The following is an 18277-nucleotide window of genomic DNA, read 5'->3' as shown; positions in this document are numbered from 1 at the left end:
TTTCCCTCATTTCCCATTCCTAGCTTGTCCCTTGACTTGCTTGCAACTCTTCCATTGCTGCTGGGATGACAGGGAGCTCCTGTCTGGAGGAGGGCAGCACGCATAAATCAGAGCTGCTCCTGAGCCAAGCCTGCAAGGCGATTGCTGGATGGGGCCACAGTTTGGAAACTGTCTGCTGCTCCTTTAGGTTGAAAGGTGCTGTATATAATTTAGCATGGGAAATGGATACCATAAACAAAACGAGCTTGTACATTGTAAAGATCTGGGGAGGGAGTCCTATAAACACCTGTTCAAGTATGCGATGACAGCTGGTAGTGCTTTTCGGGTCAGGCTTCTTGGTGCAGCTGTGCTTACATTCTCTGAGGATAAAAAAGCCTATTTGCATCCTTTTTTTTTTTTTTTTTTAACAACCTTAAGAAATTATTCTCCCCATCTTTGTAGCACAACAATCAGAAACTGTTTATGCCACACGACATTTTTTTTTTTTTTGAGAAAGAGGGAGGTTAATAGGATCTGAAAAACTGTGCAACATGATGGGCCTCACTTCTGGAAAAGAACATACAAGAACTTGTACAATCAAGAAGATTTTTCATTTGCCGTATGTTGTTCCAACTTCTAGGTAGCGTAAGGAACAAGATACCTAACTATTTGATCGCACAGCATAGCCCCAAGTTTAAAATGCCAGCTTGTGCAATATAATCAATGGGAGTGCAGAAACTTTCAATGTTTCAAAAGTAAACAGTTTATCTAAGTATATTTTAAAATAATAGCAACATCTTTGTTATTTCATGGCATGACAAATAATGCTTCCAAATCTTTGTTTAAAACACTTATTGTTTAAATAATCAAAATAAGATGTTCATACCAGAAAAATAGTCATTACAGCTTTACCTTCTTTCTGTAACTCCTATGCTTCTGTAAAATTGATGTAAAACTTAGAAGCTTTATCTTTATTTAACATATATATTCTGTGTGTGCATAAGAAACCAAAGAATCTGGATTCAAGGGCTGAATCAGTAAATAAAGCCGTATTTACAGGTTTTTGCTGAGTGTTTCAGAAATTCAGTATTAAGAACCTGATAATTTTTACTGATCTGTGCTGGAACTCCATTAAATTCAGAATTATTTGTATCGGTATAATCTTGCCCACAAAACATACAGGTTTTCTGACTGTATGGCATGTCAAAACCAAATCTTTGTAAAAGATGTAGCCTTGTTAGAGCCTTTTCCTATTTGGTAGGAAGAATAAGCTGTTCTGAAATGAGGCAGGTTTCAGACCATCTGTGATGGATATTGAAGCACTGCGATTCTGTTGATGAACATGGCCCACTCCTTTCTCAACAGAATTAAATGTGTGAAACTTGGAAATTTAGGTGAGTTCTGTGTTATGGCAGGCTATCTCTGAGAGCATTTGGGACCATATTTAGATACCTTCTGTTCAGCTGAAGCCCAGATGCCTGATGTCTGGCTTCTGGTGCGTTCATCCTCTGTGCTGTCCTTTGGCCTTGTAAGTCACATTTACGGGCCTTCAAAGGAACCAAGCTTTCTCCCCGAGCAGACACAAGGATTTAAGTGGAGTATAGGCTGTCCAAATGTGGTAACATGGTGTTACACCATAGTCCACAGGACTTTTATTTGTTATCATTTTTCCTTTCTGAAATGAAGCATCTCCAGATGCACGTCTTTATGCCTTTGATGTTTGTGATGCCACTTACCCAAATTGCAAAGGGCTTACCTGTGTTGCAAGAAAGTTACCGACATTATGTATGTTCCGTGATAATGCATGAGTGTATTTGTTTAAAAAGTAATAGGCTTTACACAGGCTTTGCTTAGCAAGTATGAGGATAGATGACTGAAACTTCCAGACACTTTTTCTTACTTTTCCAACATACTGTTGAAAAGGACGTGGCATCGCAACTTGTCAGTGTGTTTTCTTTTTTGATAACCTCCTTTTGTTCATTAAGGCTGGTACGCAAACATGCGTGTATGTGTGTCTTAAAGTCTTTTAAGCTCTGATGAATAAATTGAGCAAAACATGCATAGTTTGACTTAATCTGTTCTGTGAACAGAAAGAGATCAGAATGTTTTGGCAACGTGGCCTTATTTTGTTTTCAAAGTGGCAGACAAACTGTTTTCATGTCAGGGATTGAGCAATCAAATTCTGAGCTGTTCTGAAATTTTCTTGTTACATTATTTGATTTTAGTTTTGTGATGAACATCTGGATGATTTTCAACAAAAGAAATAAAAATAGTAATAGAGGCAGTTTATAACTCATAAATAGCTCCTGGCATATATATTCATGCCTGATTTTCCTAGTGCTGCCCAATTGTACTCAGTGGAGTTATAGGACTTGGGCGATACAGGAACATCCCTGTCTTTCTGTGAGCTGCATGAATTTGCTTCCCAGGTATTCTCAGGACCCTGGTATTCAACGGATGTTTCAAGGTGGTGTGTATCAGGCAGAGGAAGTAAGTAGAGCCAGCGAATTCATTAATTCACAGAAATTTTCACGTGGGAAAGATTAACGTTAGTCGGTCAGATTAAAATCTACCCGCAGAGTACTTTCCGGGGAGCGACAGAGCAAGGTGCCGCGCAGAGGCGATGCGGGGTCGGCAGCGAGCACCCGTGTAGGCAGTGGGATCACCTTCCCCAGAGCACTCACCTGCAGGCACAAAGGGAGCCCCTTGCAGCGAGCCAGAGCTGGGACCCATCTTTGACTGTCATCCAGGAGAATGAAATCATTTCACTGACAATTGCATTATCAAGGCACATCTGAGCCAATATCTTAATTACACAGCTTCTTCCAGTTATTCTTGCACTCTCCCTGCAGGCTTATAGAAGTCAGGGCTATATAACATGCTTTTGTTGTTGTTTTTTGGTTACAGAGATGTCCTTTGGAGTTTTTAAGAAATGGTGAAGATCACCAGAAAAATATTTGAGTGTACACACCTAACTTGGCTTTATATTTCTGAACTTTCCTTCCCAGATGTTTCATGCAAAAACTTTCAACCTACTCCCATGTGGAAAAGCTATTCTTGGATTTCTGTTCCTCAGTAATTTGATCTCTGGATGCTTATTCTAATACAAGGATGCCTTCTTCCAGTTTAATCTAACAGAAAAGATACCACACTTAGGTAAAAGCCAATGTTAACAAGGACACACTTCTAGTCCAGATAAGCCCTTACTATTTCTAGGATAAAAGCAGAGGTTCTATAGAAATGTGTTTTCAGAACAGGGATGGTATTCTGTGTAGATATACGCTGTCTCTGTCCAAGCTCTGATGTAGGGGTGAAATGGAGCATTTTGTTCGTATAAAATACCCACCTTCAAGTACCATCCTAGCACAGGCCCATTATTTCCATCTGGAAAAGCAAATTGGTCATTCTTTCTCTAAACAAATATAACTCATCACTTCCTTTTGTTTCTTCAGCTCCCAGACCTCTCTTTTGCTCTTTCTGATGACAGTTTTTCAAAGTGTGTATTCTTCCATATAAGTATTCATTCACTTCTAGTCACAAAAAAGTGCTGACAGGAAAAGGATGACTCTTTTCAGTACCTTTCAATTTTATTATTATTTTTTTTTAATTTAGATTTGGTTTGGGGTGAAAAAATCCAAAATGTTTCAATAGTTACAGGAAGACAGAACTAAATCTCAAAGTTTTCATACTGGTAAAAATGGTCTGCTTTTTACCCTTTTCTTCCTTGAAACCGCATCATGAGATAATTTTATTAAATTTTTCATCTAAATTAAAATATCTTAATGAAATGTTTGGGCATGCAGCTATTTGTACATCAATAACAGGCAGACCGGCTTGTGAGCTGTGACTGGTGTGCACGTGGTCTCTTGTACACACAAAGATTTCTCGGGTGCGGTTAAGCTGAAGATTATGGCTCCCAACTGATCCTTTAGTGAATTAAAACCGGCAGCCACTTTTACCAGTAATTGGACATAACATTTTACATTTTTTCAGCTTTGTTCCCTTCCCTTTAGCAAAGGGATGTAAAAGCTAGAAATCCCTCTAAAACTAAATGGAGGTCCAAATAGCTTTAGAGTTAAATGCCTTCAAGGAGCAGCAGGTGTTGTGTTATTTTGCTAAGGATGCTGCATGGTTAATGGCATCTGCCAGTAACATGTTAAAAAAAAAAATCTGACCAAATTGCCTGCCATCAGGTGGTGTATTATGGAAAAAAAGAGGTGTTTTGCTAACCAAGGCTAGAGGCTCTTCTCTAGGACTGGGTGCCCAGAGCAGTTCCCGCAAACCACCCAGCCCTGCCCCAGCCTGAGCAGAAACAGCCTAAAACTCACGGGCGGGCAAGCAGAGCATGCACCTTGGAGGCAGTGGCAGGAGGAGGCTGGAGGAGAGGGAGGAGGAGGCCGGAGGGGCTCTGCACAGCCACCGCAGCTGCGCGGGGCAGCAGGAATTTGGGGTGAGGAGGTTAATGACCCAACATTGCTGCTCGGCTCCTCCATTGTACCGTGCTTCTGCTGAGCCGGGGATCGTCTTTCTTAACCTTTCCTCTAAGAAAAACCACCCAACCCCAAACCAACAAATAAACTCCAAAACCCTCCAGGCACCTTTTGTGTGCACTAAGCACTGTTCATCCTGGTTAAACTGCAGGATTCCTGGTTCCAATCGATTTTAATCCGAGAGGTTTGCTTTTTGTGGGGAAGGAAAAACAAAGACAAAGTCGTGAAAAGAGGGAACAGTGATTTTGTTGATTGGAGTATTAAGTGAATTTGTTTCCCTCTGTAATTTCCCCAAAGTTCACAGCACCCCAGTTATGATAATTTACGCTTATTGGTTGAGTACAGCCTTTATTTCCGTAGTCATGTACAGGCAGTGTATTGTTAAAGTTGTTCAACACATTTTTTAAGCTGCTTACCAAGGAGACTTGCTTTCTTGAAGATTTTTAATCCAAAAAAATGTTTAGCGTCGCTCAAACTGTCATCCCTCAATACTTTATATAAAAACAATGTTTAAGTGGGTTTAGCATTTGACAAAAAAGTTATGTTTTTTTTACTTAATATTACCTTTTAACAATGATCTACCTTTTATTTTAAACAGGATTATTTTACAGATGAAAACAGAGTACTGAAAAAAGACCCACAACAGGATTACCATCTGGAATATGCCATGGAAAACAGTACACACACAATATTGGCTTTTAGCAGAGAACTGCACACTTGTGATACAAATGATAAGAGTATAACGGTAAGATGCTCTGCCTATAGAAACAGAGATGAAATAAGTAACTCAGGCCAAAAGTATATGGTATTATGAAACTGGTTATTAAAATCTCATTTTAGTAAAAGAAAAGAATTAGAGAAGTTCACTTAGCAAATGAATTCAGCTCCCAAAGCACTTTCCAAAACATTTATTCAGTCAAATTAACCAGGTAAAATACTTGTGCTAGTTTTATTAAACTCTTATATTTTAACTTCAGCTTTCTTTGTTCCTTCACTTCAATGCATAATATTCTCTAATTTGTAACACACCACGTGAACATAAGATTCAAAGAGGTATCTCTGTGCTCCCAGCTCCTGTGTCCCACAGTTGTAATCATTCAAGAAATGTCAACTTGAGAAACACTTTTAGATCTTACACTAACTTGTAATTCATCTTAAATCTAGACTTTTGAGCATATGTAGCTAAAATATTTATTTTTTGGTTTAATTCTATATTAAAAATAAAGAAATTGAAGAATTTTATGATGCAGCTTTTTCCATGGTAAATACTTCCCATGGGAAATTCTTTTGTTGCCCTAGCGACCACTGTACTTCCTAAGCATCATTTTAAATTATATGAAGTTGATGATTTTCATATTGGAAATGACAGATAGGTTAGAGAGATTTACAGGACTTTCCATGCTTTGGCTTGTTTACTACTACTCATTTTGGAAGCATCACAGTAGCAGTTTAACACTATTGTCATTATCTATGTTTTCGCAATGTATGCAATAATAACAACACGAGGAGCTGAAAGATACACGAAGGAATTCCACAGCTGTATAAACCGCCAGATTTCCAGGCGGTCGATGGATCTGTGGTTTTTGCACCTGCTCCAAATTGTCTCAGTATAATTTAACATTCTTGGACACTTCAGCATTTATTACAGTATTTTGTCTCAGGGGTGATTATTGCAATCTGAGGATGGTGTACTGAGAATTGGTCTGCACTGTAGCAGTAGCCTGATTTTTAAGATATAAATCCGTTCTGTAATTGAATGTCTATCTTCTCTAGAATATAGGGACAGCAGCTCACAAAAGGTGTTCAGATCTTTGCATAGTTGAACCTGGAAGCTGTTTTGAAGCTGTTCTGAGTGCTGGTCAAATGAGTGCCATCTCTAGGAAAAAATGTTCTATGTACTTAGTTGGTTATGTCTTTATGAGTCTGTTCTGCCATTTGCAGTTATGACTTAAATTTGCTGCATTAGTGAAGCAAGCTATCAGAGAAAGATACAACTTCTGTAGATCCACATGAAGCCTGCAAATAGAAAACGTGATTCATTTTAAAGAAAACTCTGCGTCAGTAGATGATTTTGCCTCTGGTATGCATTATCGTTGTTCAAGTACAGCGATGTCTACATCACACCTATATTAGGAATTAAATGAACTATGTGAAGAAGATATTGTTCCTGTTCCTTATGGGTTTTGTTTGTTTGGTTTGTTTTGTTTTTCCAGGAGAGCACAGTGCGGGTAATATGGGCCTACCACCACAAAGACATGGGAGAAGCAGGTCAAAATTACCATGGGTCTAATCGTGGTACAAAGAGTCTACGTTTACTGAACCCAGAGAAAGCAGATGTCTCATCTGCCTCTTTGCCATACTTTGACTTGACAAACAAAGACGTAAGTTACTCTGGGTTTTGGATTTATGTGCAGTTAGGGTTAAGGTTAAGCCCAATATTTAGGCTTACACAACAGGGTAGTATGACTTTTATAATATCGTTGCCCTTTTCATTAAGACAGGTGCCTATACCAGACAAGGATACAACATATTGGTGCCAAATGTTTAAGATTCCTGTACAACATGAAAAGCACCATGTGACAAAGGTGAGTGATTCAGACTGTGTGAAGTCCAGGTTATGTTTTCTGTTTTTGTGTTTAGAGTTCAGGTGAGGATGATGACTCTTCAAATCAATTACTGCACTTTCAAAATTTGTTTAGCTCCGTGGTAGAGTAAAACCAAGACCTCTTGTACGTTTTCACAAACACAGGTAAAAAGTACGTATTTGTGTGCTCAGCACCTGGCCCTGGTATTTCTGTAACAATTAGCATGCAGAGTGATAGAGACCCTTTCTTTCTCTTCTCCCATGTCCTCTCTCCCCTAAGAAAATAAGGTTGAAAGTTACTGCTGTTCATAAATATTTTTGGCAAAGATTAAGTAAAAATGTCTGAAAGCATGTTCCGTCAAGCTTCAACTTTTATATAAGAATGTCAGGGATTTCTTTTAAAGGAGAGTAATTTTAGATTAAAAATAATTAATTGGAGAATTTTGTTAAAATGACTGGCATCATGTGAGAACAGAATTCGTTACCTTTCGCTGTGTAAAAGTCAAATATTACAAAAAAATAGATGGATGTTGTAGTTTATTCAAAAATTAATGAAAATGTGTAAACACCTACAAGAAGATCAGTGTGATCCAAAGTGATTTCAAAACCTACATGCATAAACATGATTTTGTATCATACATTTTCTAGCTTTTCTTTCAGTTTGGAACTGAAAGCTTCAGAGTACCGAGAGAAAGATGGTTCTCACATTCCTCCCCAGGAGCAATATACTGAAGACCTCATAAAGGAACAACCTCTTATTATTGTTCAAGACTACTTAAGATAGCATAGTGATATAGCTAATTAAAATAAATATACAAGCCTTAAGGTGCTTTTTCTATTCATTTGTCATTAACTGAATGCTGTATAGACAGTAACCTTAAGGTTGTTTCATATAAATCAAAAAACATCAAAAGAACAGAGCAAAGGGTTATTTTAGACTTGCATGGGAAAAATGAAGAAGATAAAGCAATCTCAGAGGTGGATAATACAACTAGTACTTCTTGACCTGAGTGGAACTAATTGTATGAATGTGGCTGCTGAATCATGGCCCTCATTTTTATGTTTCTTTGAACCCGTTACTGCATGTAAGTATTACATTTTATTTTGTTGTTGTTTGGTTGTTTTTTTGGTTATTGTCAGTCATGCTACTCTAATGAATTCAGTAAGACTGAAATTCTGTTTTAACTCAGAGAACCTGACGTGATCTCTAATGTACGTCTGAGAAGTATGTATATTCTGAAATATCGTGAGTTTCTTCATTTTATCAAAATGAAGAATTGGAAGGTCAAAATTTCTGCCCTCAGGTACTTGATCATTAAACACATTTGAAATCTGTGACAGGTGGTTTCAGAGATCTATATGGAAAACAAAATTTGCTCGTAATATGGTATATAAGTCAGGACTCCTAGTTTTCTGTTTTCAAGTGAGAGACCTTTGAAATGGCAATATCAGGGTCATGCTTTTCATATGTAATTTGGTGGAAATTGTATATGTATGCCGTTCTGCTAAGAACTGCAGAATTATCTCTGGAATTATTTATTATTTATATTTACTGAATTTATTTTTTAAATGTTTTGACTGACCACACATACAGGTACACTTTTCTAAAAAGCTGCAATTGGTTGAAGCTAAAACATTGTTTTAGTTCAGACATACATTGATTATTTTTTCAGAAGAGTTTTATATTCTTTATTTTTACTACGATATGTAATGCATATTATAATTTTAGGAATTACATTTTGAAATCAGCAATTTATTTGCCTGTTATAAACTTTAAAAAAGTAGATAAGAATCCCCAGGGATTTTCCAGCTTCAGAAAAGCAAACAGATTTCATACTGCTGCTTAAAAATGGTTAGAGAGAGAAAAATGATTACAGAAAAGAGAAGAATGAATGTAGAAAGACTTCCTTAGCATATCTTTTCATGGGCATAATTTATATTTTCATATGTGTGACTTTTGTAGATGACACTTAGCGAGTTGTTATGGAATTGTGTCTATACATTCTTACAGACTGTTTAAACATTTCCTAAAGCCTTCTGACACACAAAAGATTGGGCTTATGGGTACTCAGAAGGATGGATATTAACTATGCAAACAAAGGCTGAATTTCACAAAGGGAAGGACAGATGAATTATATGACCTGATCGAAGTGTTAGTTAAATACCTGTGTAGATGTTGATTCTTTATTCCCAGTGTAGCATCGCTTTCATAAAAATCTACACATCCTATTTTTATAGACAGAAAAAAAAAAGTTTAAATAGTGAAAATTGATCTCTGGTATAATTCAGTCTACATAAGTCATGTACAAGTGAGCCAGTTTTATCCATTTCTGTGCTACTTTGTGGTTTTGTGGAACATTTCAGTGCAGTCGGACAGCACGTGCCAGCAGCAGCATTGAATTGTGCTGTCAGCTGCTGTTCTGGAGTGTCAAATAGGTGCAACAACCACAAAAGGATTTTTTTTTCATATTGTTTAGCTGTTCTCCATCATTTCTTTTGTTTTGCAAATTGCTCTGTTCGTTTCATAATAATGTATTTTTTAAAAAGTCACTTTCCTCAGGAAAGCACAATATTTAAGTGGAGGAAAATGTCTGAGAAAAATTTAGACCTAGTAGTAGAGGTAGAGCCTGTGACTTCCAGCTAAGAGGCCTTTTTTTTTTTTTTTTTTAACTTCCATTGACCACATGTTGTTTTTAAAAAGAGTAGCTATATCCTACAGAATGTCTTCAAAGCATTTACAAATATATTCCGTAACTACACATTAGTGGTACAACAGCTGGGCAGAGCGATGACGCTTGGTCTTAGGGCACATCCAAACTAAACCATTACCATAACAGCATTAGAGTAGTGTTTAGATGAAGAGCATGCTTTTGAAGTGAATCTTCAAGTTATTCTTCCTCACTTTGGCAATGATACCTTCATGATGCAGTTGCAGAGCTCGTGAACTGAATCCCTTTGGGTGAAACTCAACAAGAAGATGTGTGCCAGAAGCACAATGAAAGTACCCCAGGCAGAAACAGATGTACCTGTACACGTAGAAAACTTCTAAAGCTGGATAGTGTGGATGTCAGGATCACAACATTTTCCTCTACTGTCCTTTTCTTCCTTTGTGCTTTTGGAGTAGATGTTCTTCTTTTGGAAATAAAATTGAGAAAGAGAAAGAGAAAGGGAAAGAGATAAAAATAAAAATAAAAATAAAAATAAAAATAAAAATAAAAATAAAAATAAAAATAAAAATAAAAATAAAAGAAAAAATAAAAGAAAAAATAAAAGAAAAAAGGGAAAGGGAAGGGAAGGGAAGGGAAGGGAAGGGAAGGGAAGGGAAGGAAAGGAAAGGAAAGGAAAGGAAAGGAAAGGAAAGGAAAGGAAAGGAAAGGAAAGGAAAGGAAAGGAAAGGAAAGGAAAGGAAAGGAAAGGAAAGGAAAGGAAAGGAAAGGAAAGGAAAGGAAAGGAAAGGAAAGGAAAGGAAAGGAAAGGAAAGGAAAAAGTCACGTCACTGAGTGACTCTCTGGGAAATGAGAAGCTATTTTGCACATGTGCCAATATACAGCCTTTGCCCTCTGGGGAGCCAAGGCAAAGTCCTCCACCTGGAGGAGCAAGCTGCTGATTTCAAGTGAATCAGAGGGCTTGTTTGGGTAATGACTGGAAGCACTGTGTTTTTCTGTTAGCACAAGATAAAGAAATGACTAGCATAAGATTTCAAAATCAGTGGAAAGTAAATCATGTAAGATCTTATGTCTTTTCTTTCTCTTTACATAATCTTCATGCGACTTTCCAAGAACCTCAGGTAATGAGAAACAGCATACTTTCATTGACTGTTCTTGATCAAGCTGCACTACATGACATGTAAATTGTGCAAGAGATAAGATTATAATCTTAGTTCATCTCATAGGTAGAATGAGGACATGGATAAGTAACTTCTTCTTGTGTTGCATGGAGAACAATGTGCTGCGATGGAGAACAGAGCCTCAGTGTGATAACAGGGCACTCAGCCAGGGTTAGGACTTCTCTTTTTAATCTTTCTTCGTTTCATATCTCTGCAACTTCTTCCCTAGGGAAAAGAGTGTGTCTTCCTACATGTCTCTACAATACCTTCTGTTACAAGATCTTCTCTGATGCCTCCAGGAACTCCTGGAGAAATAACTCACAAAGCTAGTTCTAATAACCTTATGCCTGCTAAGAAATAAAGCAAAATAAGATGATCTCTCAATAGCTGGACATAATAGTGATAAGGGTTATTCAGACTGCAAACAATGCCAGGCACCAGGCTGTTTTTGTGGCTCTGGTGGAGTCATTACTCCTTAACTTCAAGCAGCCTACCTGGAGGAGGGGTGGCTACTTGAAAAATTCTTAAACTTCCAACGGTTTTCCCTCTCCTGTGTTTTTGCTTGCTTGCTTCCTTACTTTTGTTAGCAGAACCAGTTATCAGGGTAATAGATCAATTTTGAAAATAACATCTCACAGAAGAGGTGAAAGGGAATGCTTGGAGGTGGTGGCCAGCAACTGTCTTCCTTCGCAGCAGCTGCTTGCAGGATGGCTCCAAAGTGGTCCTGGAGCGCAGACCCTGGCAGCTCTTCACATGGCAGAGCGCACATCGCTGCCTGTTTGCAAAATCCCCCTGCAGCTACATGTGCACTGGCCTGTTTTGCTGCTTTGAGCTCCAGGCTGTGGTATGCGCTTCAGGCTTACTACCCTACAGGGATTTTGTTTTTCTCACAGACGGAAGTGAGCTGTGAGCTTTCTCAGAAGTAGCTTTCTTAGAAAAAAAAAGGCATTCTGTTTATTAGCCCAGACTTTTTGGAGATGGGCTAAAGGTTAGTTCTTGCTAGGATTTCTGCCATGCTCTGTAAACAACATTATTTTGCCTGGTCCTGAATGTGTCTCTTAATCTCATCGCTAAAGCCAGTTTTCTGGTTTCAATGACTGCACCTGGAGAAGGACCTCTGCTTCAGGAGGACTCATCTGAGGGAGGGAGGGATCCTTGGGTGAAACAAACAGACAGACAGGCATGCCCATGCACCAGCCTCTCCATGAAAAGGTTTCTGTCTCCATGCTCAAGCCGCACAGAGGGCAGCTCCTGTGGGTGCGGATAGCCCTTACAGACAGGCAGTCACTGCCATGCCAGGGCTGGGGAGGGAGAGGCACTTACTGAGAGGAGCACGCAGTGAAAAGGGCACTCTGTGCAGCACCCTCCGTCCTGTAAGCCGCCCATTTTAAAAGTCCCTTTATTATTTCCCTTCTAGTTTAAAAAAAGAAGAAAAAAAAAAGTTATTTAGTGGCAGCACACTTGGGCTTCTGAAATCCTTTAATTTTTGTATGGTCGAGATGTATGATTTTCAGTGTACATGCATATGTATGCATTGACACGTCTATGATTGTTTTTTTTTCCTGCCAAAATGAATTATTTTTTGCTTACCGTGAGCTGGCATCATGTAGATATTTACCACCGTCATGAAAGTGAAAATTTGTTTCACATTCATGAGAAATATTTCTCAGTATTAAAGTAAATACAGCTCTTGCTGTATTTTTGAAGCTTGTTTTTACTGTTCTTTCTACTTGCGGTTCCAAAGAGACATCTTTGTTGTTATTGTCTTTAGCTTAGGTTTCAATATTCCATGTCTTCCATTTGTTTAATTTAATCTTAATGCTTAGTAATAAAACTGAATCTGCTAAAGATTCATTACTTTTCATATTTAGTAATATTCATTACTAACCTCATATCTCCCATGGGCACTGCTGTTTTTTTCCAGTGCAACTGAAGCAAGCTTAAAACACAGTTATTCCTCTACCGTGCCTAGATTTTCTACAAATCCTCTATATCCATGGTTCCCACTACACCTGACAGATTGTTTAATGTGGTGTGTTAACATCTGAAAATGTACAGTACCTACTGGTGAAGGAATGGTGTGTATATACTACGTGCCAGATGCTTCATCATTGATTTGCGTGAAACTTTTCAGCTTCAGTGTGTAGCATGCCCATGCTAGTTTCAGCACTGTCCATTTTCCCACTTTATTTTCTTAACTTCTTTGAAATATACTGCATTTTCCTCTGGGAAAGTAGTTCTGTAAGCTTGAGTAGTTATAATCACATAGACAAAAATATGCCTGACATTGAATTTCAGTTTATTTAATAACAATAGAGCAGTTGGGTCATTTAGCTGTATGTACATGCCTTTTCTTTAAGCATTGCTCATTTTCATACGATTTTTAACTTTACAAATTTTTGAAACTGGCAGTATAGCTGGGTGAATACCAGCAGAAGGCTGCAATGCAGCTGTGCTCAGGAGTGCAAAATACTTCAGATTCTGTAGGAGAACTTTTTAAATGGGAATCCCAATTTTAGAGGGTATTCAGAGCTGGAAAGGAGGAGAGTAGGTTCAATTTTGTAAGGCTTTAAACTTTTGGATGCCTGTGTAAAGCACCCCTTTCATGTGTGTTATTTGAACCTGCTTACAAGAATGGAATGAAGAGGTTAAGTATTGCTGAAACGGGGAACAAGCCCCATGTTGGGGATTAGGTACTGTGGTCAAAATTAAGTATCTCTTCAGTATACCTCATGCATACTGAATTAAGTTCAGGCAACACGTTAAAGACAGGAGATTTCCAAAAATGAAAGTGGGCTTTCTGTCATCTAACTTGACCAATCTACAGATCTGAGCTAGCTGCTTGAATGACCTTAGTAGTCAGTGGCAAAAATAGCCATTTATGTCATCCCAGAGTAAGTGTCTGAAATAGATGAGCTCAAACATCGCCTGTATGGCTTAGTCTCTCTCCTTTGACTGGAGAAAGAGAACCAGCCTGATAACCACCCTGTATTAGACATGTAGCTCTCTGATGGCTGAATCGGGGAAGGTGTGTCCCATCAAAATGGTCAGGCAACAGAAGAGGCTATAATAAGAACAAAAGTTGCAAAATAAAACTTTTTTTTTTTTTTTTAATTTGCCTGTAGGAAAAGAAATTATTTTTCTCAACCACAATTACTTATGTGTAATTTTTTGGCACTGAACTGAGGATGTGAATAGTGAAAACAGGCCAAGCATATCACCAGAAAAAAAAAAAAAAAAAAAAGAATTATTTAGGCGTTAGCTGAGAATTGTTACATTGGGCATATTTTTATATAAGCACCAAACTTTGCCATGCTTATCTCCTTAGAAAAGAGAGCTTCTTTCAGTTAAATAAAGGCCTGTATTAGCGCACACCAGCAGCTGCTAGTTAATCTTCATGTTCAGTTTCAGAGCAATCTCTGATAAGGAAGTAGAAACTCCAAAAAAACTTGTTGCCAAGGGTAACTCTGCTTTTTGACAGTGGAATGCTTTAGTAATACCAAAGACCCCAGTGTGAAAATACAAAGGGACTCCAGTTTAAGAGACTGATTGATTGAAAGCCAGAAGGGCAGCGTGTAGCCTTCAGTACCTAAATGAGGGCACTGATTTTTAACTTGAGTGATACCAGACAGTAACTGCTTGTTGTTCTCTGGCTTGAACTTTTACGTTTTGCTAAATGTGATAACTTGAACAAATTGCATCATGCAGCCTGAAACAAGCGAATGTTCTCTATTTTCCTGTATGTCCCCCTGCAAAGCAATTTCAGCCTTGGTAAATTAGGTTGGCAACCAAATTATCATCTTGCACTGCAGAGCTTGCAAGCTCTCTGCCCTTTGATCTGGAGGGCTGTCTTCATTGCAAGCCTGAATTGGCCCATTAGGTTTTGCAGTGTTAAGGACTCATATATAACTGAACTGACTGGAAAATCAAATTTTCCCAAGCAGCTCTCTGAGGAAATAACAGAAATACTGTCTTTTTTTTTTCTTTTTCATAATCTGCTGAATTATTTCACATGTGAAATTATTTCATGCATTATTTCATTCTGTGATCAAAGATGAAACTACTATGACCACAGATTTTCCTGTCACACCAAACTTAATTTTTCTTAGTGGAATGTATTCTTATTTTGTGGTAATCTTCTTTCATTTCACTTGTATATCTTTACAATAAGAATACTTTAGCTATGCTCCTATTGCTCTATTAATTATTCGATGTTTGGTATGCAAAAATAATCTACTTCAGTTCTGTCATCAGCAAACCTGAACATCTAGTTAATTTAATCCTGTTTCTTTGATTTTATTTATTTATTTATTTGTTTAAGACAACATCCATCCATTATGGAATTGTATTCACTAGGCCAACACATAGTTGGAAAATACATATTTTATGTGACTTTCTGATTAAATAAAAGTCAGAAGTTATGTAAGTTCTAGTTGCATATATGCATTTAACTTAAAATATGACTAAAGGTGAGCATGGGGAAGGGGAGGGTGCAGCTTTGGTGAAGCTCTTGGAGATTCAACTCCCATTTCTGAGATCTTCAGTAGAGGATTGCAACTGATTTACCCCATTATGTCATGTAAAATGTCTTTTTTCCTTCCTCATTCTTATCTTCAGTTTTAGAATAATATGATTAGCTAGTGCACTGAGAAGATAAAATCTTGTCTAGAAGTCATCCGTAGTCAACCTAGATAGTTTTATTATACAATTTTTATCATAGCAGGTAATATAGTTCAGAGAAGAATTGGGCCTCTGATGAGCAATTGTAAACCATCTTCTGAGCAAATAGCAGAACAGCAGGTTCATAGTTAGCAAAATCTGACTTGGTGGGGCTTACACAGTATGAAGTAAGCATCTGGATGGATCACAGAGCATATTTACCTCAGTCCTGCTAACTGCTTGGCATTGGTTCTTTCAATCAACTTTCTAATTCAGATGCGTCACGTAGTAACAGCATATTAAGCTGTTACTTAAGCTTAAATTTGCTTAAATTTTCAGTAGGGCCACACTTAATTGCTCCAATCTAATTTTTAGGGAGAAGAAATGTCATCCCCGATCTAACTATAAGAAGTATTTTTCTTCAGTTCCCATCTCTCCCTCTCCAACCCCAGCATTAGCTACTGGTTCAGTCTTCAGAGAGTAATGTTATGATACCTTCTCCATTTCTGCCTCCTTTTGCAGTGGACGGTAGTTGCAGCTATGTCCAGAGCATAGATTCATTGACTCCCTTGGGGGGTAAAATAGAAAGAAAGAGCACTAATAACACTGGAAGAATAATTTAGTCAGAAATACCACTCCACCAAGTCCAGACATAGCATATATGACATCAAATTCACACAGCTGATGACTGAACCACAGCTAGATGATGAACAGTTTCTCTTTGTGCCACAATTTAAGTGAAGTTTTACCTGTTATGAAAATAACTTACATCATGACTCTAATTAAAATTAAAAAAAAAAAACAAACAGTCAAACAAACACACAACCCTAACCTGAGAAAACGTAAGTATCTAAATTATTAAATGTTGAAAGCCAGTCTTCTTTCTCTTTCCCCTCATTTCAGTGACCTTGCCTTTACTATCTCATAAGTTGCTTGGACTGGAACTGTGTCTTTCTGTTTTGTGAAGTTCGAATTGAGTATTGGTTTCTAGACAATTATAATATGTATAGAGAATTAAGAATAAGAATAGAGAAATAAGAAAATTATCATAAGAAATATAATTTTACTACAGTATTCTTAAGTGACTTCCAAAGAGCCATGTCATCTGAAAATGGCACTTGTTGTGTGGCTTTCTGGGAGCTGTTGATGGGTGTTGGAGCAAGTGTACCAGGATCTGGCTCAGGGTGCGAAAATGTGGAAATCATGGTATTAACCTAGGCATAACCTAACATACACTACTCAACGACATGTATTTTGTAAACCATCTCATGTATGCTAAACCTGTAAATAAATTTTTTAGAGGGAAGCTGTGCCAAGTCAACATTGCTAGCCTTGAGCATATTTTATCCCATGCTTTCACTTCAGTGGATGTCAGGTGCCAGAGAGTCTGGGCTGGTGACTGCTGTAGACACTCAGTATCTGTAGACTTAAAGTCTTTCTCGTGCATGTTCCCCTTTGGTTCTCCTTTGCAAAAGTTAGCATTTCCTTCTCAGAAAACATGTTTGCTAACAGGAAGCCCATGTATTTGTAAAACACAAAGCAGACATGTTGGATATTCTCACGCATTCTGTCTTTGGTAAAGCTTCTTGTTCCCTCCCAAGCAAGAAGACAACAAGTATGAAGTTATTAAGCTGTCATCAAAGGGAACATTTTGCAGTTGTACAATACTGTTAAAACCTCTTCCCTTGCCATCTCAAAGAAGCAGCTAGACATCTCTGTGTATTAATGGAGATTTCATGAACAAAAAGGGAGTACCTTCATTGACTGTATAAGTAACTTGATAAGTACCTTCATTACTTATACTGTTCAAATTATATGTTCATCTGGAAATAATATACACTCTTTATAGACTACCCATCTTGGCTTCAGATCTGAAAAGTATTTGGTTACATATTACTGTATTATTATATTGTTTTCCCAAGAAAGTAATGATATTACTGATTAATTGCCGATTAATTCTGTTTGGTGCGTATGGCATGTTGAGAGACTCTGGTCGTACTCAATACCGCAACAATTCTGCCCATCTTTCTGTTGCCTAGGAGTGCAGTAAATATATTGCCAGAAAGCGTAACTGAGTGAAACATGTTTTTTCTTGACCCAAGCTTTTTATCAGATTGGTCCTTAGGGTTATACTTTTTAACTGTTGCTAAATGTGTTATCTTAAATCTTCAGACGTACCTCAGGCAGAAACCATTTTTTAAATGAATATTTCTTTGAGGTATATTTCTTTTGGATTTAGTCTAAATTACTGCATGCCTTTCAAATCTGAAACTCTTTGTCAGTGGCAGAGTTCCAGGCAATTAATTAGGAATAAGAATTTAGGAATGGACTCAAAGGCAGAGAGAACAAGAAGCCCTAAACTGTCTCTAGTTCTCATTTTAAATGCTTTGTTTTTCATGATTATTATGTTGTTTGATTCCTCTCTCCTAATTAAAATATTTAAGTTATTCTGCACACTGATCAATAGAAATTCTGGATGTACAGTTCAATCATTAGCATTTCTTTAATTAATATAATATATGGGGACCGAAGGATTTGTGTGAATTTAGAGGCACAGTCTCCTCTCCAAATAACAGCACAGCAACAGTAACTTTTATCATGAAGGCCTTATTCTTTTCCTATGAAAATTCTGCAGCTTAAAACTGCAGTATGGTAATTAGTTCTTAATGTGGTATACTAATAAAACTTAAATAAGAGCCTTCATTGAACAACACAGTCACTGAGTAAACAAATCCTTTC

The 18277-nt window shown here is 37.6% G+C and overlaps 1 protein-coding gene across 1 annotated transcript in view; it reads left to right on the top strand.

Moving 5' to 3' along the window:
- The window catches only part of MOXD1 (monooxygenase DBH like 1), a 53325-nt gene that overhangs the window by 6750 nt on the left and 28298 nt on the right, over nt 1–18277 (top strand). Inside the window, exons 2-4 of the mRNA XM_083830704.1 lie at nt 5068–5214; nt 6683–6850; nt 6971–7054. Coding sequence (XP_083686830.1) covers nt 5068–5214; nt 6683–6850; nt 6971–7054 — 399 coding nt within the window. The remainder of the gene's footprint in view (nt 1–5067; nt 5215–6682; nt 6851–6970; nt 7055–18277) is intronic.

Source organism: Anser anser (genome assembly GCF_964211835.1).
Source record: "Anser anser genome assembly, chromosome: 3".
Taxonomy (NCBI): domain Eukaryota; kingdom Metazoa; phylum Chordata; class Aves; order Anseriformes; family Anatidae; genus Anser; species Anser anser.
This window is presented reverse-complemented; position numbering and strand designations above follow the sequence as displayed.